Source organism: Equus przewalskii, chromosome 20, assembly GCF_037783145.1.
Source record: "Equus przewalskii isolate Varuska chromosome 20, EquPr2, whole genome shotgun sequence".
Taxonomy (NCBI): domain Eukaryota; kingdom Metazoa; phylum Chordata; class Mammalia; order Perissodactyla; family Equidae; genus Equus; species Equus przewalskii.
Window position 1 is genome coordinate 43564256 of NC_091850.1, and position 24667 is coordinate 43588922.

A 24667-nucleotide genomic window follows, 5' to 3' on the forward strand; every position below is an offset into this window, starting at 1 on the left:
TAAAATAGTTTCATTTTAACTTGATTTTTAGCAATGGGAACACGAGGGACTGTTTTAATATTATTTAGAAAGTTAGATAAGGAAGTTATAGAATCTTATGGAAACAAACAAGTGAAACAATGTATTTTGAAATAGGAAACTATCACATACACTGGTGGGACCAGCTGGCACTTGCCTGGCATGCTCTGGTAGCTGGTCTTTTGGTTCTCAGCTGTACCTGCCACATCCTAACTGTGTGACCTTGGGCAAGTTATTTAAGTTCTCTGGGCCTTAGTTTTCTCATTTATAAAATTAGAATTAGAATAGCACCTTCCCAGAGGGCCGATTGCCAGATAGAACATAGGTATTTGCCAGGTTATACAGATAAGAATTGCCATGATTATATACGTGTGTATGCATATTTAGGCATACGTGTGTATATAGACACGTACACCCATACAAGTTACAGAAATATTGGGAACAGGTCATTGCCATAGAAATGTAAAAGGTGAGCGTGGGGTAGGGAGCATGCTTTAAGCTGGAGCACGTAGGAGGTTTTATGATGTGCAGAGGTCCATGCTGAACTGGGCTGGCCAGGTGTGTTTTCTGCTCACTGCTAGGACAGGCAGGAATGGCCTCGTGAATGTGACTGTGTGGCCATGGGGTCAGAGTACAAGGAGAACAGGAAGAAGCAGGGCAAGCAGAACCAGAAACCATAGCAGGATTTCCAAGAAAACACGCCTTTGACTGTTTCACGATTGAGCCAATGGGCCGACTGCCAAATTGGAGCAGGCAGGCATCTTATCTTGGCAGCAGCCATGCCTGCACTTCCAGGTCCCTTAAATCTGTGTGTTGGAACCACCTGTGTGATGCTCACAACAGCTGAGGAGGGAGGTATTTTTTACCTCCTTTGGACAGATTAGGAAGGTTCTGAGTAGTGGGCTGACTCGTGTCGGGTCATATCACCGAAGTGACGGCATTGCTGTTAGGAGGCGATTTCCCTCGCGGAGTTGGTCTCTCTCTGCCTGGAGCCCCTGCACCTTTATTACGGCACCTTTTAAAGACACTTTCAGGATCAGTTTCCCTGTCTACCCCTTCTCTTGCCTAGCTCTCAGTCCCTTTCTCATCCGTCTTTATTTCCTCAGCTTCTCACACAGTGGCGGGCACGGAGTCAATACATTTTGAACAAAAGAGCTTTTGAGAAAAGACAGGCGACCAGATTTACACCCCCATCTCGGTCAACACACACGTCAGAAATTACACTTATTTAAACTTCAACAGGTGTGGGACGCATTTTCTAAAGTGTGCATATACACACGTGTAAGGATTTTCTATAAGATGCTGTTTTCTAAGGGCTTACTTTTTCAGGTGAAACCAAGAATGTATTTGCCACCTGATTTTCTGTTTATTATGTAATATTCCCCCTCCAAACAATCTCCCCAAAAGACTGGTCTCATGGCTTCTGTGATTGAGTCCTCTTTTGTACTTATCTGATATTGTGCTCATCCCAGCGGGAAACATTATGGCCATGCCCGGTGAGGGCTAATATGTCCTGGACCAGTTGAAAAAGGCTCCAAGCCCCAGAGCCCACCAGAGTCTGGAATAATGAAGCCACGACAAAGAGATCATGGGCTTTATTATTAGACACACTTACGAAAAAGCTTATTAATGAAAAACAGTTTGTGAGAAAAGTTGGCATAGAAGTCAGCTTCCATTGTTAAAAGTTCAAATAGAACTTGGCTTTGTTGAAGGAGAGTCTGAATTAGTTATTAGTGTCTCACACCCACAAAGGCGGCTCCGTTGTGATGGTCTGTGGAGCTCATGAAACATAACCGTCCTTTCTAGCTCAGAAATTTGAAAAATTAAAAATTTGCACGTGAAAATTAACCTCTAGCTCTGTTGTTGCATGCTTGCTCATGCAAGGGTGTTAAATTCACAGAGGCAAATTTTGGTATCAGTACGAACTTAAGACATTTTAAGCCTTTTTTCTAAAATCTGGAAAATCCTTCTGACTGTTGAGTTTTAGCCTGCTTAACAGAATTGTTCGAGTTGTTAATAATTTGTTCTGGCCTTTTGTACAGAAATATTGTCTCCATTTTAATAGGCTTAGCTCAACCCACAAAATAATTACCCATAATATCTCAATTCTAATACACAGTGAAAAGACCTTAACTTTAAAACAGAATCTGCTTGAAAACACGCATTGTTTCTGAATAATGTTTTTTTTCTGAATCTGTCTTCAGGGTTATGTAAGCAGCTTCTAAACATTTTAAATCACTTCTTTTTTATTTTTTAAACAAAGATAGCTCTCCCCATGTTGAATCTTTTTTCCGCGTATATTGGTTTTAACTTTATTTCTAGCAACAGGATATTTTAAATAAAGGCTTACGGTCTATTTTTTGTTATACCATATTGGCAATTACAACATCTCCTCTGAAGACCTGTAAACACTGTATATATTTGATTTAGTTTGAAGTGGGCGTAACAGCTCTGTTCCTGGAGGAGTAGTAAGTGGGCCATAGTCTTTTCCACAAGGGTTTCTAAGAACAGCAGAATCAAATGTTGTTGGTGAAATGTGGAACTCTCTCTTAGGGCAAGTATGCTTAAGCTTTTCTGTTTTATTTTTTCCTTTTATCTGAGGTGTTACAGTAGGAAACCTGGCTAGAGATCATCAGAGCTTGCTAGATGCTGTTCACTCCACTTGCTTCTCATCTCCTTGTGTCCACAGGTCTGCCCATCTTTTACCTGGCACCCAGACTCCTTGCTTTCTTCCTTCCTATTCCACTAAACTTGGAATTAAAGCACGCGGACAGCCTCTTATAACTGTGACAAAGTGATCTGCCAAAGTACAGGTCATGGGGAAGCTAGGACTTGAAGCCTGGTCTTATAGTAATGTGGAATGCAAGGGTTTTGTTGCTGTTTAATTTTTGCTACTTAGGCACTGAATTGCTACCGAAAATCTCTGAAATCTTCCTCCTCCTTGCTTTTTTATTTCCTTGGAATGTACTGCTAAGTCACCCAAGCACGTAAATCTTCAAGCCCTTTTTCTTCCCTCATAATCACTTGGTTAACCTCCTATGGATTCTGCCCTTGCGTGCTGACATTGCCCTGAATTCAGATGCACATCTATTCATGCTGATCGTTTTACAGACCTGTTTCCTGGTTCCCCCTCCGCCCTCTGCAACCCCCGTCAGTCACACCAGGGTGTGTAAGTGTAGCGTCAGTAATGAGAGTGATAGTTGGCATTTGTTGAACGTGTCCGGGGACAGCGCCCAGTTCTGTATAATGGCTGTTTCATCGTCCCATGAGCCTGCTGCTCAAATTATGTCCAGGGTCATCTCAGGCCTGTAGCAGGGGCTTTCAGATTGGGCTCCAGGGTAGAGGGGAGACCATGGTCTCTGACGCTGTTCATTGGTTCCCAGTTGTCACCTGCATTGTTGTCTTCCTTGCTAATTGCAGAGACCTAGTTTATTGTCTCCACCCCAAAGCCCTTCCCAGTTACAACTTATAGGGGTGGGGCCCAGATGGCAGCATTAGCCACCAATTCTGCTGATCATTCTTCATCTCACTGAAGCTGGAGGATGACCCTCACCACATCTAGCCTCAACTTGGCCTCCATTCTGGGTCTTACACTCTGACCCCAGGTCTTTTCCTCTGGTATTGCACACTGCTCCCCGATTTAACCAGGGGTTCATTGAAATTATAGAAATCAATTTAAAAAGCAGTGTGTCAGTGCTGATTTTGTTTATTAGTCATAATGACCCTCATGCTGAAGTGCATTATGGGGTGTCTCATGCCCAGACACAGCGTGAGAATTAAACAGATGCCGTTTCTCTGAGCTTTCCTGGGACACACCGCCACCCACTCAGCCAGGTATTCACAATGCAGGTGTAGGAAAGTTACTATGTGACTCTTAGTCAAGTGCGCTTACAGTGTTTCATGTTGAGGGGGAGATTATGTTTTATAAAAACCCTTGGCACGCATTGGTGCCGTTTGATGCTCTCACAATTCTTCATTTTGAAATAGCATGTCTTCTTAAAGAGGTATGCGTCCCAAACAGGGATCTCAGCCTGGGACTTAGTTCAGAATTCTATAAACCTTTGCAGAGTTAACAAAAACAGTAAAAATGTTTCTGGGAGTTCTGGTTTCACCTCATTTCTGCAAGAATAAATACTATATTTGGGAGATTAGTAAGTGGAACAAAGCATTGTACTATTCAATTCATGTAGCATCTTATTCACAGCCATCACAGAAAGAAAATACCTTTCCACTGAACGTCGTGTGGAAAGGCCTATTGACATATATTTCTGAAATAAAATTCTTGGTTAACTCCATTTAATGACTTTTGAGGGCTTGTCTATTAAGTATTTATTGGTAGTGTCTCTACTAATAGAGTAAAGAGAGATCTTTTTCATATTAAAGAAAACGTTTCCCGTAGATTCTGTGAAATATTGATCTTAGTCTCAGTCACCCTGCAAGCAAAGTAGTTGGATTTCTCTGCATGGCGCCTTTCTGCCCATCTTCACATGGTACCGTTATGGAAGCTAAGAATCCAGACCGTCAGGGAGATTTGAAAGGTAGACCATAGCAGTGGACATTCACCTTACGTTATGAATACCCACCATTCTCCGCCACCTGTCATTTGACGTCAGGGGACCTCGCATATAGAGTAGAAAGTGGCAGATGATCGCTGTGGCTTTGTCCTCGGGCAACATCAAGACAGCAGTAACGTGCACTCATTTGCCCCTGTGTGAGATGCCGGCCTGAATTGTTATGCAACCTGAGATTTTTAACAATTTTGCTCTGCTCAAATGATTATTATATTATTTGGCTCTTGTTAATGACATAGTATGTGGCGTTTTGAGATATTCCAGTCACCAGAAATATGGTTAATAAAGTGATTTCAGAGGGGCCTCCTGTGTCAGCTCCTTAACATGTAACCTGAACTTTCAGCCCCTCCAGACCGCTTTTGCATCAAGTAACCTTGATGTCAAGCATAGCAGGTGAGCCTTTACCCTGAGGCAGGGGCTGAGATAATTACTTTAAGTGTGACAGTAGTCACGTGAGGCGGACCTCTTATTTTCCAGTTTCTAGTTGCGGAAACAGAGAGGCACAGAGTGGGGAGGCATCATACCCAAGGCCACACAGCCTTGATCAGATGTGGCAAGGATGTGAGCCGGGGATTGAACTGCAGTTGATGGGGTGCCAGAGACTGTGATCCTAACGTGATGACTTGTCACAATTACTGTGTATACTGTAGATTAAGCAGGTGATTGCCAGTGACTTCTCAAGACTTAAATTTTATGCTTAAACTCCAGGTATAGCCTTGTCTACCTGTATCTACCTGATTTGCCCACCCTGAAGACGCCCGTGCTTCATGCAGCCCAGTGCTTTCCTGCCAGGGCTGTTACAGCATTTGGAAACGTTTGGGGTTCTATCCTGTTGCCACCAGAACCGAGGCTCAAGGCATTTAGCTGCTGGGGTCTGGGCGCCAAGCAACTGCTCGTGAGCAGTGAAGAGCTCTCCTGTTCGAATGTGGGAAGCACCCCGTGCCTTGGACTAGGTGCTCATGGAAGCGCGCTTTACGTTGCGCTAGGCGCTGCTGGTGAGGCCCCTTGTTAGTGTTGCATTTCTTTACACATATAAGTAGGAGTAAAGCCAGAAAGGGTTGGGTTAGGAGCAAGATGGTGGAGATATCCATGGAGGAGAGCAGTGCGAGCTAGGGGGAGGGAGCAAGGCACACCCAGAGTAAGGCAGGCACAGGGTCAGTGACCAGGCTGGTCTGATTTGTGGGGCACTTGGGCATCCTTAACCTGTTCCTTTTGGGCTCCATCCATTCCAGTGTCTCCCCTGGCCTTGTCCTCTCCAGATTGCCTTGGGCTCATTTTGCTTCTCTGTGCTCGGCCCTCTCTGTGATCTTTAAGGACAGTCCACTTGTCACGCTCAGGCTGACCTTCCTCGTTCTGGGAGTGTGGGTTTTACCTGCTTTCTGCCCTTGGTTCCCTCATGCCCCTTTGCACCCGCCGTTTAATCATTGGAACAGTGGTCAGACATCTGTGAAGGGAGTCCAACACTGGTGAGTTGCAGTTTTTGAGGGTGGCTTGGCATGCTAGTGAGGGAAAGGCACAGTATATATGGAGTGTCTGCATGTGTCGCCTGCCGGGACAAGTGCCTAACTCAAGTATTTTTTTAAAAAGCAACAGCTTTATTGAGATATAATTCACACCCCATAGAATTCAGCCATTTAAAGTGTAGAGCTCAGGGGTTTTTAGTGTATTCACAGAGTTGTGCAACCATCACCACAGTCAATTTTAGAACATTTTTATCACCCCCAGAGGAAACCTCAGACCCATTAGCAGTCACTCCATTTCCTCCTCTCATCCCCCAGCCCTTGGCAACCACTAATCTACATTCTGTCTCTAGATGGGCTTATTCTGGACGTTTCCTGTAAATGGAATCTATAACATATGGCTTTTTGTGTCTGACCCCTTTCACCTGGCATAATGCTTTCAGAGTTGGTCCACGTTGTAGCATGTATCAGTACTTCATTGCTGTTTATTTCCAAATAATATCCTGTTGTGTAGGTCTATCACGTGATATTTATCCATTCATCTGTTGATGAACATTTGGGTTGTTTCTACTTTTTGGCTAATGGGAACAGTGCTGCTATGAACATTCCTATACAACTCTGTGTGGACATAGGTTTTCATTTCTCTTGGGTCTATGCCTAGGAGTGGAATTGCTGGGTCGTATGGTAACCCTATGTTTACCCTTTGAAGGAACTGCCAGACTGTTTTGCAAAGCAGCTGCCCCACTGTACATTCCCTCCAGCAGTGTGTTAACTCACATACATTTAACAGGAGCATATATAGCTAACAAGAGCTTAAGAGAGCAAAGAATTAAAAAATTTTTTAAAGATATAGGTATATATAGTGACAAAATAATGTGGATATATTTGCTCATTTCTAATGAGATCCTCGGGTCTCTGAGGGAATTGATTGCTCGGCGTTTGGTGCTTCTTTTCTGTTTTCAGGTGTTCATAGGCGAGAGGCTGTCACTTGGTGCATTTTCATCATCATGCTCTTAATCATTTCCATCTGCCCATCTCATGCCCGTGTAGGGGTCATTGAGTTTCTGGTTTGGACCTTCTGCGTTATCTCTGCCCCTGGAAGGAAGATGAAGGTGGAGCGGCATTGATGGATGGAGACTGAGAGTGTTGTGGGCATAGGTGTTACGGTGAAAGTGGGCATGGGGAGTTGAGCTTACAGCATTGGGCATCCGCGTCCGTGGAGGAGGAGCTGCTGTCTGATGGCAATACTGACCGTCTGGTGGTGAGTGAGAGAGTGTAGTGGCCCCTTTGACTTTATACCGTGTTTTGATTCTTTAACATTCTAAAATGGAAATTCGAAGAGATGCAAACTTATAAGGCTATCTCCAGAAAGGAAGTTTCTAAATTTCCTTTTTGGGAAAGCTCAGTGGGGGATGAGAAGTTATGCAAAGAATTAAATGATATTGACAAAAACATGGCCATGTTTATCCCTCGTAACCTTTGCTCTCAAGAAGTCCTCAACCAGATTCCCATCCGTCCCTCTAACCCTCAGGTGCTCTGGCTTTTAGACATTTGGAGCAGATTTCTGGCGAAGCTATACAGAGCTTTTATATGCTTTGCATTCTTAGACATTTACAGAGAAACAACAATTCCTTGTTGACACTTTTGCGGGGAGTGCAAACAAGCACTGTTCTTTTTAGCCCCCTTATTTTGCTCATAGTGTGCATACTAGGAAAAATATCGCAGCACATAGTATTAATTTTTCTTGCTTATTAAATATATTTTTTAAAGAGATCTTGGCTGTCTTTACTTGGTGACCTGTATCTTTTTTCAGTCTTTTCTTTTTCCAGCCTTTTGCCTCTTCCTAATCCTTCCAGTAATTCAAGCAGCATTTTGCTGACATTTCTGTGGATTTCCTTGGCAGTGGGGGCTGGGTGAGCATATAGAGAAAATGTAGGAGGTCATGACTCCACGTTCCAGGCCAATAGCCTTTCCTGTCGTCTTCTGGATGGTGTGTGTCCTCCTCATTTTTGTACCATAAGTTTGAGCCAAGCTGACCTCTTGTCCTCTTTGTAGATATTTTAGCAAACTAAAAGCCAGAAAGGACTTTTGGATTCAGTCTGGAATCTGGAATCATTCCGATTCTATTTTTGTTCACTGGATTAATAAATGCCTTGTGTGGTATCTCTTAATTCTTACTTGACACTTGGAAGTGAGTGGCATGCAAAAAACGTAGTGCCTAAAGTTAGGATTCATAAAATTGGCACTGTTTTAAAACTCCAAGATGTGTGCATATTTGGCTCAAAGTATGCCTTTTTCCTTTCACCTAAGAGCAGCCATGGAGTTACTGTCACGTTACTCAGTTTCAAGGCAGCCAGTAAATGAAAAAGGTTGGTTTACAGCTCAAGCTTTACAAGTTTGGAGTTTGGTTTTCGTTGACAAATGCAAGGTGCACATTATATGATCTCAGCACCAGAGAGGAGCAGCTGGTGCTCATCCCTTTAGCAGACGGTTAGACTCGGCAGTGAGGACGCAGGGGTTTTCACAAGACACAATCCAGGTTCTTGCACATTGGTCCAGGACGAGGACGGCAGCACACCCCGACTGTCGTAGAACATTGTGATTCGGTCTTGCCTTCCTTCCCACCAGCCCGTCTACAGCCCCAGGTCCTCACGGATCTGATCATAGTGCTCCAGGAAATCAGCCACTTCACACAGGAGCTGAAGTTTGCCACCCCTGCTTTCTAGGCAGAAATAAGAGAGACAAGATTACAACCTAATGTGGTGAGTGACAGCAGAGGTTCTGTCCAGGGTGCTGTGAGAGAGAAGGGCAGTCCACTCAGGCTGGGCATGGTGGCTGAGGCTTGGAAGAGGGGTGACCTGGAGGAATGAGGATGGACCCCAGGAGAGTTCAGTGCAGTGTGAAACGCAGGGGAGGGGTGGGAGAGAGGGCAAGTGACTCAGTCCATCAGATATGGCTGGAGTCAGCTTGTTGGGAGAAGCAGCAGGGGCCCCTCAGGAAAGGCACTGTAGAGACACTATGTTAAGGAGATTATGCTTTGTCCTGGAAGTGATTGGGAACAAACTGAGAGAATTTCCATCAGGGCATCATCAGATCACATAACTGATAACGGTAACAGGACTAACAATGGAAATACTTGAGGTCCTTACTGAGTCCCAAGAACTGTGCTAAATCCTTTGCATGCGTTGTATTACTCTGATCTCACTCTTACTCTGTGAGGCGTAGGTGTCATCATCCTTGTTTTATAGATGATGACACCGAGGGTTCAAGAGCTGGGTAACTGGAGCAAGTTGATTGCTCGGCCAATGGGAAGCAGAGTGGAGTTCAGATCCATCTGTGCTGTTCAGACTTGAGCGATGTCCACTTAAAGATCCTCGTTGATCCCAGTTTGGGAGACATCAGCCAAAGAAACCAAAGTTTCATAAGGTACCAAGGAAATTTGTCATTAAAACTAGTAAGAAAAATTTTTTTAAATCCTTAAAATTAGAACTCAGAACTAAAACATGTTTCTTGGACTCCACTTTGAGAACCGTTGGATTCATGCCACGGACACTGAGGCAGAGAAACTAATTAGGAAGCACTTGTAGGGGTCCAGGTGAAAAATGTGAATAACAAGCTACGGCCAAGGCGGGAGGGGGAGAGGGAGAGAAGATGGATTCTAGGTGGTGCTGGTCATCTTGTCACCAGGACTTGGAAAGTGGACGTGGTGCCAGCAAAGGGGAGGGATTTTAGACTGACTCTGGTTTCTGGCTTGAGGAGCTGGTAATTAAAGAAATAGACACGGGGTGAGGAAGAGGGGTGGAGGTCTGTTTTGGTTGTGTTGGGTTTTTTTTGAGATGCTTTTGAAACGTGAAGGTGCTTTGGAATTACAGGAATGGAGATTCTGTACCAGAGTTGAAGTTCATGCTGTAGGGGCTTGTGACTGGAAGGAGAAAGATCAGAAAGGGGCACTTAAAATTAGAGCAAGGACAAGGACGTTAGGACAGGAGCAAAGGAACCTCAGAAGCGAGAGCTTGTCGACCAGTTGTCCCAGGAGCATGGAGCCGAGAATTGGGGTTCCTGGACTTTCACCCCATCCCTGCTTCTTGCTTCGTAGAGTTTCTCTGGGCTGAAGTTTACTGTGCTTAAAACAGGTGGATTAGAGAAGCCTTTTCTCCTTCTAACAGCTGGTGAGTCTTGGGGAAGGTTTGTTATTTCATTTTGTTTCGTTTTTGTTATTTTTCGAAAGCAGTTCTACAATGCTCGATTTTTAAAAATTAATTGAATCAGTTATAGATAGATATGTTCATTGGCAGTGGTATTGATTGGGCTGATTTCTCTTTGTAAGCCTGGAAATGTTTAAAAATTTTAGAAAATAAGGAAAGAGTTGTAGAAAAGTATCAAAAATGGAATTAAAAACGCCTACAAACTTGCAACCCATTATTGGCGTTCTGATATGTTTTCCTCCAGTCTTTTTGTGTGTATTTTTAGGCTTTTTTTGCTTGCAGATCATTGCAGACTCACGTGCGTTTGTAAACAGTAATGCAGAAAGATCCCATGTGCCCATTACCCGGTTTCCCTTAATGACAGCATTTTGAAAAACTTGAGCACAATATCACAACTAGGGTATGGACACGGAGTCGAGATGCGAACCTTTCCATCCCAAGATCGCGTGTGTTGCCCTTTCGTGGCCAGACACATTGCCCTCCCACCCCCCCGCCAACCTCTGGCTACCACCAGTCTGTCTTCCATTCTCTATAGTTTTGTCATTTCAAGAATATTATATAAATGGAATCTTACAGTATGTGACCTTCTGGGACTGGCTTTTTCAGCTTTTGCCTGTTGCAAATACAGCTGCTGTGAACATTCGTGTGCAAGTTTTCGTGCAAACGTAAGTTTTCATTTATCTAGAATGAGTGCCCAAGAGTACAATTGCTGGTATGTGTACACACGTGCATGTATTTTTAAAAATAGGTCTAAAATTATACTATGTGCATAGTGTAATTGTATCATAAATTTATTTTAGTGTAACTCTTAATGAAAAAAAAGTTGCATATCATGATCTTTTCCTTCACTAAATTCTTCAATTTGGAAAGACTGGCTTAAGGGGCCTGAACGTCATCCTTTTCATGGTAGGCTTGGGCTGCCTGGGGCTGTGAGCAGCAAGGAAGCTCTCGGAGACACGTCCTAGCTCAGCTGGAGCAACAAGATTGGGACAGTGGAAAAGGATGGAGATTTTCCTGAAAAATTTTGTTTTATGAATAAAAATGTAATGTAGTTTAGCATTTAAAAGAAATCTGTATATAATTCTTCTACAAAGTCACCACTCCTAGTGTTGCATGTAAATTTCGCTTTGAGATCTTATTTATGTGACTGTGTGCAAATACTCTAGTGTGTTCTGTGGATGTATGTATTAGCCTTTCCTTCCAGCTATCCCAACTTACTGTCACAGTTAACTTGTTTCCCTGCAGTTCACCGGGAGAGGGCAGGGCCAGTGTATCCTCGTGGCCTTCCCAGTCAGTGGGCGATTGCCCATGCACACGAGTCAGTTCCATTTAGCACTACTTGTGTGTGGCATGGCTCGGCGTCTCCATCAGCAGATGTGCTGTCCACAGATTAGCGCCCTGGGTGTTTCAGACTTCTGGGCCTCTTAATCCTATTGGTCTGCCTGCAGACTCTGCAGTGTCATTACAAAGATTTGTGCTCACTGGTTAAGGCCTACCATTCAGTGACTGACGGGCCGGAGCCTCCTGTCCTAGCTGGGTTGTCCGTGTCGTGGCTCATGCTTTTTGTGGTGTGTTATTTGTGCGTGCAGAAGTGGGAAGAAACCCTCCATCTGGGGACGACAGTGTTTGTAGTGATCACACCCAGAAGTGACGCAGACACTGCTTTCCCATGGGGGTTCTGGAAAGTTGGTCTCATTAAATTGCATTTTGTAGTGAGTTTTTTCTTCTTTGTATCTTCTCTAGAAAAACAATCTCAGTGTCACGTTTGGTATTAGAATTGCCCATGATGACAAGCAGGTAGAGAATGGTCTGTGCCACCCCCCCCCCCCCCCCCCCCGTCCCCGCCAACCTTAGCTGCTTACGTGACACTCACTTCCTTCAGGTCACAGGCTACGTGCCACTGTAGGGGACAGGGCCTCCCACACCCTGCCGCAGCCGCGCTCCACTATATGGGTGGCCTGCACCATCTTGCCTCTGTATCTGCTCTTCCCTGGCCGTGGTCAGTCCCATGTGGCTAGTTCCCATGTACCCTAGAAATTTCCTCGTTGCAGCCCCCCACCACAGGGTTATGATTGCCCATTCATTCTTCTGGTCCCTCAATAGTCAGTAAGCTCTTTGAGGGAGGGGCCATTTAATTCATTGTTGTATTCCCAGGGTCCAGCTTACAGCCTGGCACGAATGCCTGAGGGAACGAGAGAGTGAACATATGAAAAATAATGGAATACATGTAAATCCAGCATGCTGGAAGGCAACGCATAATGTGTTTGTCTTGGCCCCCTCTCCATTCCTGTTCTCTCCTTCAAAGGGCTGAGGGCGTTCTCTCCCATTTACTCCATTGGACATGCCAGGGATTCACAGCCAGTAAGTGGCGGAGCTGGAATTCAAAAGGCCATCTGTGAACTATCTCCCTCTAAGATCTGACTAACGTGCATCCTTTTCCACTATCCTAAGGAATTGAATGCTCGTTGTGCTGTGTGCTGTTGGGCAGGTTTCCTAACTTCTCTGATCCTTTGTGAATTCAGCCTTTAGAAAATGAGCAACAGTGTTTCCTCCCCTGCTGGGGATCAAATGTACCTGATGCATGCAGCCAGCACTCAATAAGTACCAGTTCCCTCTGCCTGCCTGTCTTCCTTATTTTTGGTTTTGTACCCAAATGCCATGCATGGTGCAACACTGGACATTGAAAACCTGGTGACAATTTAAATGACTTAATCTCACAAACTAGTTCAAGTCTTTGACAAAATAACAGTCTTTGTTTTATCTATATTTAATAGTTGGCTATCTAACAGACTTGACCAAGGGAGGTTAAAGTAACAGAATATTTATTTATATAAAGATAGTTTTAACCCCCTGTGCCATGTAATTAAGATGCTAAATCTCTGACACATTTGAAGTGAAAGCAAGGCACTGTTGCCATTTTTTCCCTGCACCCTAGGAGAGTAGACATGTATGAATTTGCTTGTGATTAGATTCCAATGCAACTTTCTAGTAGACTTTACATCTTCATGCCCCAAATACTTTCTCCAATCTCCTGAGGCAGCAGCAAAAACAAGAGGCCAAGGAGATTGTCCGTTCAGGGGATCGCTTCCTTCTTCGGTCTGTCCTCGGGGCACAGCCGCTGAGAGACGGAGTCAGAGAAGCTTCAAACAAGGAAGATCATTTTTGGTCTACACGATTGCTCTTTTTACCCACATATCAGGAGGCAGAAGTCTTAACCTTGGTCATCGATCGTACTTTAATTCGTGAATTAAGGAAGCAATAAAGAAAGAAGGAAAGGAAATTAAGAGAGGCACCCCCACCAGGAGCAATGTACAATTTCAGGGAACGTCTAAACAAGGCCAGCCAGATTGGTACAAAAGGATTAAAATAGAAGAAGAAAGAGTTAGGTCAAATAGTTTTTCATCAGAGAGCGTGCAGGTCAAGATCATCATTAAAAAAATGTATAACTAAATGTGCACCGCTCCCTCTTGCTCATTCCCTTCTCCCACACAGCCCGTGTTCAGGCCCCTGTCTCAGGAGTCTGCGCTCCTCCCTCTGTGCTAAGGCTCTTGATTATTTCCTTAAAGTTTTACACCATTCCTTGCGTCATGTCCCCCTGGTAGGAATAGATGCGTTTTATTGAGCCCTCATTGGTGCCAATTGCTGTGAAGTTTACCTCCATTATTTTCTTAGCTTTCACTATAATTCTATGAGTTAGGTGGTATTATTATTTTACAGAAGGGAGAAATTGTGAGCCAGAGAAGTTAAGTATCTTGCTCCTTATCCCTGAGCTATCGGAAGCGTCCATCTAGGAGAAACGAGTCTAGCCAGATCTGACTCCAGTGACCCCAAGGCCATGTTTTGGTCATTACCTACTCTGCCTCTCCTTGTTTTCTATACCCATCTCGATGTCTGGGACCATTTATTCTGTATTTAGTGAGTCTGTGTAGTGAACCAAGACTGAGCACGGGGAAACAAGATGGGCACGCTTCCTGCCCTTGTAGAGTTCTCAAATTGTAGTTTGCAACCCCTAATAGTAAGGCATGAAATCAGTTTAGAGGGTCACAGCCAGCCTTTAAAAGAAATAGAATAGAAAATATTGGGGTACATTGAACACTGTGATGATAAATATTTTATGAAACTATGTGTATAGTAGTTTACAATATAGAACATTTCTTATTGTAGGTTGTGGTCGAAGGAGTTAAGTTACTGATCAGAGGTACCAGAGTCGGGGTTAGAGGATTTTTAAACAAGTAAGATAGTCTATTAGATAAGTGATTACAAACTGTGTAAGGAGCTATGAAAACAGCACACATGAGACAATGAGGAGGAGGGTGGCAGAGGGTCCTTCTGAGAGGAGAACATTGGGCTGAGACCCACAAGGAGGAGAGTAGAGGATGTCAGTGGACCCGGGAACAGCAGATACAGCAGCCCTGGGCCAGGTAGGCCAAAAGTAGAAATAGTGTGGACCATATTGTCTGACCATAATACAGTACAATTAGAAGATAATAGCAAAAATATAAGCAAACCCCAGTGCCTGGAAGTCGTCGTCGTCGTCGTCGTCGTCGTCGTCATCATCATCACCATCACCACCATCACCCCTCTTCACTTGGGTCTAATAAGGAAGACTCAAAAACTCAATTACATGATATTGTCATGCTGACCTTTGATTTACCTCCGTTCAATGTTTTTATTTCTTTGATTGTTTCTATAAGATTTGTTTTTATGTTTTATGAAAGCTTCTGCTTATAGGCATTGGCTCCCTCATTTTTTCTAGTATCTGCATAGACATCTGGTTGGTTGACGTCCGGGCATTTCTAGACCAGGCAGGGTATCACAGCCTTGGCACTCTTGACATTTTGAGCTGGAGAATTCTTTGATGTTTAGTATCCTTCCTAGCCTTTACTGACTTGATCCCAGCAGCCCCCTGCCCTTTCCCCTCGGTTGTGACAACCAAAAATATTTACAGAGATTGCCAAACGTCCCCTAGGGGGCAAAAGTGAGATCTGCTCTAGAAGAAATTCCAGGCTATGGTGAGATGAAATGCCTAGATTGGGAACATCCTGTATGCCTTCTGTTCATCAGGAGAGGACATGGTAGGGTTTTTTTTTTCTTCCATTGGAAAAGTTAGGTTTTATGACTGGTGGTACTTAATGACTTGTAATAAGAGAAATCCGTATATATCTCTCTGTCCTACAGAGCTATCCCATAAGCATGATGGGGGTTTCTTGCAATGTGTGTATTATTCTAAGGTTAAAAATAAAGGGAGATTAATAATATCTCAGCTGTTTTTATCTAATGAACACCATGCCTTTTTCATTTCTTATACAGAAGTGGACCCAGCATTGGGCAAGCCTTCGCTGAGTTGTTTTTCCAATACTGTTGATTGGTTTCCTTTTTCAACTCCCATGCTTAATCCAGTCCGTCTTGTGACCACTGGCTTGTGTTTCTATAATGGGAGCTGTTTGTTCTGAGGCCCCATTTTCTCTAAGTTAATTTCCTGCCTATTAACCTTCTCTACTTTGCTCCGTTTCTTAGCTTTACCACCTTTCTCCTAGTATGTGAAGTAGGAATAACACTGAAGCAACTCAGCGTATTCTGAGTTGGGTTTTTGGGAACACATCTTGTTGTTGTGTTTTGGCTGTGTTTGTTTCCAAAAATTCCTGTGAAAAGAATTCCCTTCTTTAAACACAGTATTTTCTTTTCTGATGTTTGGGAATAATATTGTGCAACTAATACCCTGTTAACTCTTGCACATAGAAATGACTTTTGATAGTTCAAGGGGCTCTCCCTGAAAATTCTCGAATAAGATTATGGGTTTTATTAATCCTTTGAAATCTTTCTAAATTAAATCAGATGTTTATTCAACCAGTATGCATTAACACACTGAATGCAGGGTGCTGGTTTTATTCCTTCCTTAAAGGTTCTACTTTGATCTTACCCTATCTGTGTGTCCCCAAATACCTAAAATAAAGTAACCTCTCTTGGAACTTAGTCCCCATACCCTCATTTATGTCTTCATAGACATTCATCACCATCTGCAATACCATATATTTACTTGTACTTCCCCAGGATAGTTCTAAGATAGTTCTAAGCTATCTTCCCAATGCTTAGAACACACAGTATTTGCTTGAATGAATAGATTTCTTAATTTATCACACTTATTTAAAGCACCTTCCATGTGCCAGGCACCATTCTAAAATCTTGACAAATATCAACCCATCTCTGAATGGGTGGCTATCTTTGCTTTTCTTTCACAAATACAATTTCTCTACTATATTTTACTTTGAAATAATCATTGTTTTGAGCGGCTGCAATCCTCTCTCTTGACATAATATTTCTATCTTTTTTTCTGTTCGTAGCCTCTGGTTTTGTTTATGTAATTATTGTCTTCCGTGATGATTCTGTCACCTTGAGGTCATGAGAAAGAAGAGTTTTAGTTTTCTTGATTTTCCCACTCCTGGAATAGAGATGAGCCCACGTACAATGTGCTCTTGAAAATATGAGCGGGTCAAACATGACAAGGTGGGGAACTCTACTTATGGGTTATAGCCATTTTTTCAGTGACTGTGTGCCCAGCTCTGAGCTGTTTACTTGGGCTCGTGCGTTGTCTTGCTGTTCCCAGGGCATTTATGAAGGACGATGAAGTGTTTATACGTGGCATAAATATTTAGTCGTTATATATTTATATTTTTTTAGTGTCTAAGTCTTGTAGTGTTTGTATGATTTCTATACGCAGAGTCAATATAAATACAGACAATGATTTTAATATTCTAAATTATTCCTATTCTCGAATTCTGGAATTCTCAGTATGTTCAGAGAGACCATTAGAAAAAGTTGTTTTCACGTTGCGAAGGATTTGCTCATGGTGAGTTTGCAGGGGGTTGAGCAGGAGAGAGTTGTGCAGGCTTTGATGTCCTGTCTTCTTTCCTACGAGAAAATTTGAGTAACCACCTGCCGTTGTGTTGGCAGGAGCTCTGAGCAGAGTAAGGAGAGACCCTCCGGTGTGCTGGGAGCAGAGGGCATGCAGAGTGCTTCTTTACACTCCTCAGCAGAGGTTCAAGTTCTGCCTTGGCCCCCACCATCACAGTCGCTTTAGATGGAAGGCCAAGTTCCCTACCCAGTTGTAGTGTTTCTGGAAAAGCTGCCTGGATTGGCATCAGAAGCCTGTAGCAAGTTAAGGGCAGAGATTTCACCTCTGAGATTTACCAGGTTGCCCCAAGGCCACTTCTCTCGGCCTCAGTGTCTCTGTTTCTTTAACTTTCTCCCGTGGCATTTATGAGTTACAATAAAAGATCAGTGTCTTAAGTGTTTCTACACTCTCAAACGTTCCTGTGCATTTTTCTGTAATACCTTGTTATCCTGGCCATGGCACATCCCCACCCTGTCCTCTCTCAGCGGGCCCCAGGCCCGCCCTATCCTGTGGGTGCTCCTGGATGCTCATGTGGCGGGGTTGGCCACCCCACCATGAGGTGGGGCCGCTGGGGCTGGCACGTCTCCTGCTGGGTGTCTGAGCTGGTCCTCAGAAGAGATGGCTGACCTTGGACAGTCTCTCTGAACTGATTTTGACCAACTCTTGTGGTTCATGTGGCAGAAAGGCCACTGCTGAAGTTTTAATTTTTCTCTAGAAAAGTAAAACATGCCAATTTTCATGGCTTGGGCAGACCATTGGATTGGTACTTTTGCCTTCTTAGTGTGTCATTCTCTTTTGCAATCACATACCATTTGTTACCATGTAGGTGACTGGTCCATATTTAAAAATAGAATTTCCCAATCGTGAAGTCTGCAAATCCTATTCCAGAAAGTTGTTTTGTGTGTATACGTGCCCCTGAGTGTGAGTGCATATGAAGACTGCACATTTTTCATGTTATTTATGTTCTTTTTATATCTTGGTGTTTTTGTTTTATTTTAAGGATGAATATAATAAAAGTGTAAGATGAATAAATATGGGGTAGACTCCACAATCAGGTGCTTTTTGTTACTACATGAGTTTGTACGTGAAGCTGGTCAAACTTTGCTCAGCAGATGGAGCTGACTTGATACTGGTTAAACTTATGCCAAATCAGTTGTGATAGGAGCGCTGAGTAGATTTTAGAAATAATCAGTCTTAGAATATCAGAGTTGTCTCATGTACATGGTACAGCACGTATGAGCCCTCAGAGCTGGTGTTTGGAATTTTAAGGAAGACAGACTGTCAAGCAAACAAAGAAACTGATTTTATTTTACATCTGAAAGGGGATTTGTTTTCCCTGAAGGTCGCACGAATGCTAGATGTCCCACTAGAGTGGGGATAGTGTCCAAGGATGTTTGTCATACATTCCTGTGAAGATGTGTTCCAATCTTTGAACAAATATATAGACATATGGTGAATTTCTATGACACGTAAGTAGACGAACTTTATTATGAAACTTTGAAATATGTGATCCCATGTGAAACATTATGTAGTGAACCCAAATTACTTTCTCTAAGTTTGGTTAGCCCATTTCTTAACTGTTATTGATTTATGTCAATTGGAGAAATGTGTAGAGACGTGGACTGTAAATTTATAATTGCTGGGATTCCCAGAGGATGGTTAGCGCTTGAACTAGTGTACTTTAGGAACATCCAATAGCGATTGTGAAAATCATTGCTTCCTTTAAAAGTAGAGAGGTGACACACAGAAAATGAAAAAGTTCTCTACAGTGTATGTTTTATTGGCCGATTCAGGATCTCGTGGCTGAAATTGTACTGAGCTTGTATTGCGAGTTGGAGAAACGATTGTGGAAACTATTCATTGCTGGTAACTCAACAATTGAATTCCTCCCCCATCAGGTATTCACTTACAAGCAGAGGACAATTACACACGAGAAGGTGACTGCTATGCACCCCATGAACGAGGAGGGCGTGGATGACATGGCCACCTTGACAGAGTTCCACGGGGGCTCCATCATGCACAACTTGCACCAGCGGTATAAGAGAAACCAAATATACGTAAGTTCCACTTAAGTTCCCTTTAAAAATTCCTTGAATTTGTGGGAATGTTTATCTTTGTTTTCAAAGAGTATTTCCCGCCTTTTGTGAACCTGTGGTTAATCTGTGTAAAACTGTGTTTTCAGGTGATTTGCCAGTTAGAAACGTGATTCAGTAAGTGATGCTCTTGTGTTTATTGCCTTGATTTTATTAGAGGGGATTATTTCAGTCAAAGGGCAGTTCGACCGACCGCTTTCTCCTTCTGGGTGATTCTGTTTCTAAGAGTTCTCTTAGATAAAGACGTCACGCCCAGTGCTGTGACTTCCTCAATTCAGGGCTGGGGGAAAATGTGGATTTACAAAGTTTTCTTCCTTTTTTCTCCTTCTATGGATCTTCACTGTTTTTCCAGTTCTGAAGCCCATCCAAGGGGATATTTGGATTCAAGGGAACCCATCTTTCTTATTTGTGAGATTCCTGTTGGCTATTTCAGTTGGAGACATGTCCATAAAAAGCAGACCTGGGGACCGGCCCGGTGGCACAGGGGTTAAGTTCACGTGCTCCTGCCGGTTCAGATCTTGGGGGCGGACCCACACACTGCTCATCAAGCCATGCCGTGGCAGGCGTCCCACATATAAAGTGGAGGAAGATGGGCACAGATGTTAGCTCAGAGCCAGTCTTCCTCAGCAAAAAAGAGGAGGACTGGCAGTGAAGGTTAGCTCAGGGCTGAGCTTCCTCAAAAAAGTAAATAAAGCAGTCCTGCACATTTTTCTCTCAACTTTGATGAAACATGACTATATCTATATTCTAAGAGTAATATTTAAAAAATCACTTCTGTAATAATCACTTTTGCCATTAAAGGACAGATATATAGAGTACAAAGTACATATATTCCTTCATCTGCCTGTTGGTGAGTCTTTATAGTAAACTGAGGCAACTTCTCATACGTGTTTATGTTTCTTGTCAAATTCAAATTCATACAGTTTTTAAAACCCCAAATTTTAATATCGTAAAAACCATTGATCTTCTGTTCTTTAGGAGCTATATTTAATTTTGCGTTTGTGATGATGGTGAATAGTCATAATATCAGCCTTCACAACTGAGACTCAAGGCACGCTTCGTATTCAGGTCCCTCCAATTGATCTACCCTCAGACCGGGAGAGGAGCCGGGAAAGAGCAGGAATATATATGGATTTTTAATGCTTAATTTTCCTCAGCTTAGAAAAAAAAGTATGTTTATTTGCCTTCTTTTTATATTATGAAAGTGTCATTTTTGCCAGATTGACCTAATGCTTGCCAAATGTTTTCAAACAGCCCTGTCTAGAGAAATTCAATCGTTCTAGTGCTCTGACTTGCTGAGCTTGCTTACACTCAGTGTTTAGATTAAAATGTTTTCCATATGTTCTTCAGAAAAGGTACTGTTTCATCCATGTTTATGTAAAAGTGGCTATATACGGTCACGCGCCACATAATGACATTTCCGTCAATGAAGGACTGCATATCCGACGGTGGTCCCATAAGGATGGTACCGTACAGCCTAGGTGTGGAGTAGGCTGAACCTTCTAGGTGTGTTTAAGTGTGCTTTATGACGTTCGCGCAATGATAAAATCGCCTAATGACGCATTTCTCAGAACATGTCCCTGTCGTTAAGTGATGCGTGACCATATTCTGTGTTGTGCATGTGCTATCAGACCATGCATTTCACTGCTCTATTCTCATCTCAGAAATCTTCTTGAAGGCGACCAGTGAACTCCCTCCTTCCATGGAATACCCACTCCACAGGTGTCCCAGTTTCCGTGTGCCGTGTCTGTGTTTTTAATATTAAGTATTGGACACTGCCCTGTGAATATTTGTTTACACAGCAATTTCCTGCTTGGTTTGTCAAGGGTTTTTATCTTGTCTGTCTTGAGCCAAGGACATTGCCAGGCACCTGGTAGTTGTGTAATAAATGTTTGTAAAATAAATGCCATACATATTAGAAATAGCTAATAAAGCATGAAGCTAGATTTAAAATGTTTTAATTGGTGTATGTCTCTTGTAGCTATTTCAGAGTTCATATCCTTCTGTCTTTAAACTCAAGTTCTTATTACACATTTAATAATCAAGACAAAGTCAGTCAGTTAGGAGGAAAAAAGACTACCCAAGGGATTTAAAAGGCAGAGCCTTTCAAAGTTTTTTTTCTTCCTCTTCTCATGATGACGACGTTAACCCTGATAGCTGAATTGTCCAGTGAACCCTGTGAATAGGATCTTGGTCTTTTTTTTCTCCCTAGAATGAAGATCTCTTCCCTCCCCTTTGAAAGAAAAACACAGGATTTTTCTACATCCAATTTGCAGTTCAATTTGGTTAATTATGCCCTTACATGCCTTCCTTTTGAGACTTGGATAATTGTATTAGTATCCATAAGCAGCCCCCACGATTTTCTTATCCTCGCTGAAGCTGTTTGCCTTGGATTCCAGTACCTGTCAGACTCTGCCCCATCAAGACAAAACCGCCACCTTCCAGAAAAGCACAGCTTTTCTCCCAACTCCAAATGTTGCCTGTCTGTCTTTAAAAGAGAAAAAAATGACTTGTAACACAGGTGCTGTGTCAGTTTTCCATTGCTAGCCTAACAAATTACCATAACTATACCAACTTAAACCATAGAAATTCATTTTCTTGCAGTTCTCTAGGTCAGCATCTGCTAGGGGTCCCACCTGTCTAAACTCCAGCTGTGGGCAGGGCGCCATTCCTTTCTGGAGCTTTCGTGGAGGATCTATTTCCTGCTCATTCTGGTACTTGACAGTTACTTGTGCTTGTGGGACTAAGGTCCCCATTTTCTTGCTGGCTGTCAGCCAAGCGCTGTTCTCAGCTTCCAGAGGCCCCCTCCCATCACCTTCAAAGGCAGCAATGGTGGATCGAGTCCCTCTCATGCTTCAGATCTTTCCTCCTCCCTTCCCCCCTCTCTCTGACTGCAGCCAAGGTAGGGTCTCAGCTTTTAAGGATTCATGTGATTAGACTGGGCCACCTGGACTATCTCCCAGTCTCAAAGTGTACCACCTTAATCACATCTCCAAAGTCCCCTTGCCATGCAACATCACATAGTCACAGTTTCTGGGAATTAGAGGTGGACATCATGGGAGGGGGGTGCCGCCTTCTGCCTACCATAGGTGCCCTCCCTTGAGTCGTGCCATTGAGAAGGAACTTCCTCAGCACTCTGGATCTTGCATTATTTGTTGACTTTCTGGTCTGAGTTGGCAGGTTACACAGGTGGCTGGTAAGCAGACCCTTCTCCACGTGGAGAGGTCTACTGTCGTGTGTAGGAAGGACTCTTAGCTTTTTTCTCCTTGAGGACCACCCTTACTGCCTGAGAACTTTACTAGACCCAGTAAAAAGATTTTTTCCAGCCGTTAGCATCCTTCTTTAAAATGGAGTAGACAGCTACAAGGGAGAAAGCTCTCAACATAGGCACGTCAGAGTTGAGCTCCCTTTTCTCCACCCACCTCCTCTTGGGCTCCGTATTAATCACTCTTTCTGGGTGTGAGTTTTTTAATTGATGTGTTTTTGAAAGGTCAGATGTCATACTCCCATATCTGATAGGGCTGTTTTAAAATAAAAGGACAAGTGAAAGCTTTAGGAATGTTGTTGACCTTTGTACCTTTCTCCCCATCTTATTTGTCTAATACCACCAAATCTTTATTTAGGGAGCTCCTGCCTGGAACTTGGCACTGTGTCCTTCGGGGCACAGAGGCTGTCCTGACTTTTGTCAGCGTGTGTAGGTCTGTGTGACTCCAGCCTCGCCACTGGTCGTGGTGGAGCTGACACCCAGGTTAGAGCAGCTCTGTGCTTTCCATAATTGCCTTGTGCAAGCCCCCGCCTTCTACCCTAATGCTGCATTTCATTCCTGGAATGCCAGGTTCTTCATGCCTAAGGCTTCACCTTGTCAGCCTTTTCCATTCTCTAGTGACTTCCCATTCAAGACTCCTGCTCAGCACTTCAGCTCCCAACTTGGGAGTCCATCCCAAACTTCCACCCTGAACCCCTCGTCTATGGGCTTCCTGCCATGGGGGCTCTCCCCTGGTTGCCTCACCCCTTAGAGACAGTCTAATAAGGGTCCATTCCTCCTCTGTCTCTTCCCACCACTGATGAGACCTGCTGAGGACAAGTATCCACACCTATAAGTTCCTAAAGACTCAGGGAGAGGAGGGGCAGGATATGTGTTTGTGGTACAAAGAGGTAGGAAGTGGGGAGAGGTGGGTCAGCCAGAGCTGGTCGTGAAAAGCCTTAGAGAGGGGGTAGCAGTCATGATACTACAAAAGGGAGGGATAAGATTTGGTTAGACGGAAAGGCTAGTAAAACACGTGAACGAAGATGGAGAGATGAGAGTGAATTTGGTGTGATGGCCTCACTAAATTGGGAGAAAGTTCCTTTGCTTATGGACTCTGGTATTTGTTGGGGAACGTTGAGCAATTAGATGAGAGAGGCAGGCTGAGGTCAGGACACCCTTAAAGCAGTGGTTCTCAACCAGGTGACTCTGCCCCCTAGGGGACATTGGGCAGTATCAGGAGGCATTTTTGGTTATGATAGCTAGAGCCAAGGATGCTAATGGTATCTAGTAGGTACAGGTCAGAGTTGCTGCTAAACATCCCACAGTGCCCAGGACAGCCCCATAAGAAAGAGTTATCTGGCTCAAGATGTCACTAGGGTCAAGGCTGAGAAACCCTTCCTTACTTAAATCTGGTCAGTAACGTCTGGGCTTGGTGGTATAGAGACTACAACATCTTTGTTAAAGGTTTTAGAAGAGAGAGCTTCCCAAAGAAAAAATTTACAAGAGTTGATGGGAAGTGATGTGATATGGACTGTAGAGAGTAGATTGGCTGCGAGAATGTTGCAGTAATTCAAGGGTGAAGAGATGAGGGCTTTAGACCAGGGTAGAGGTGGGGGTGAGCTAGAGAAGAACAGATATGAGAAGTGTGGAGGAGAAGGTGAAGGAGGAAAGATTAGCTTTAATGACTCCCAGCCTTGTCAAGCCCCAATGGCCCTGAGAACATGGTGTTGACAGTCCTGGCAGCAAATCAAGGAGAGGAGAGTGGGAAAGATGAGTTGGGTTTTAGATGTCTGTCGTACTGTATTCTCTGGAGCCTGGCTCATTTGAAATTGTTACGTACCCAGCATGTAAACACAGCGTTGACAGGAGCAGATGAACTTTCTGTTGTATTGAACGTAAGCTCTGTGTCCAGAGTGGAGGGACTGCCAAGCAAGCCCCGTGGGGCGGCAGTTTTGTTTTCCGCGCAATGGAAGATAAGCACATTCTCTCCATCAGAGGGTTTGTCGTGCTCTGGGTCAGTTGCATGGAGGAGACACCTCTCCCAGCCTGTTAGGAATGGCTCAAAACCACATCACGGAGAGAGCTGCAGGGAACTTCAGAGCTTGTCTGCAATTATGGTGTTGCGGATGGCTCCAGAGGAAGCCGTGCCGTGTTCCACACAACTCCTTGGTTAGTTTGTTG

The 24667-nt window shown here is 43.6% G+C and overlaps 1 protein-coding gene across 1 annotated transcript in view; it reads left to right on the forward strand.

The window, feature by feature from the left end:
* Nucleotides 1-24667, forward strand: part of MYO10 (myosin X) — a 210793-nt gene that overhangs the window by 71050 nt on the left and 115076 nt on the right. Inside the window, exon 3 of the mRNA XM_008518069.2 lies at nt 19045-19203. Coding sequence (XP_008516291.1) covers nt 19045-19203 — 159 coding nt within the window. The remainder of the gene's footprint in view (nt 1-19044; nt 19204-24667) is intronic.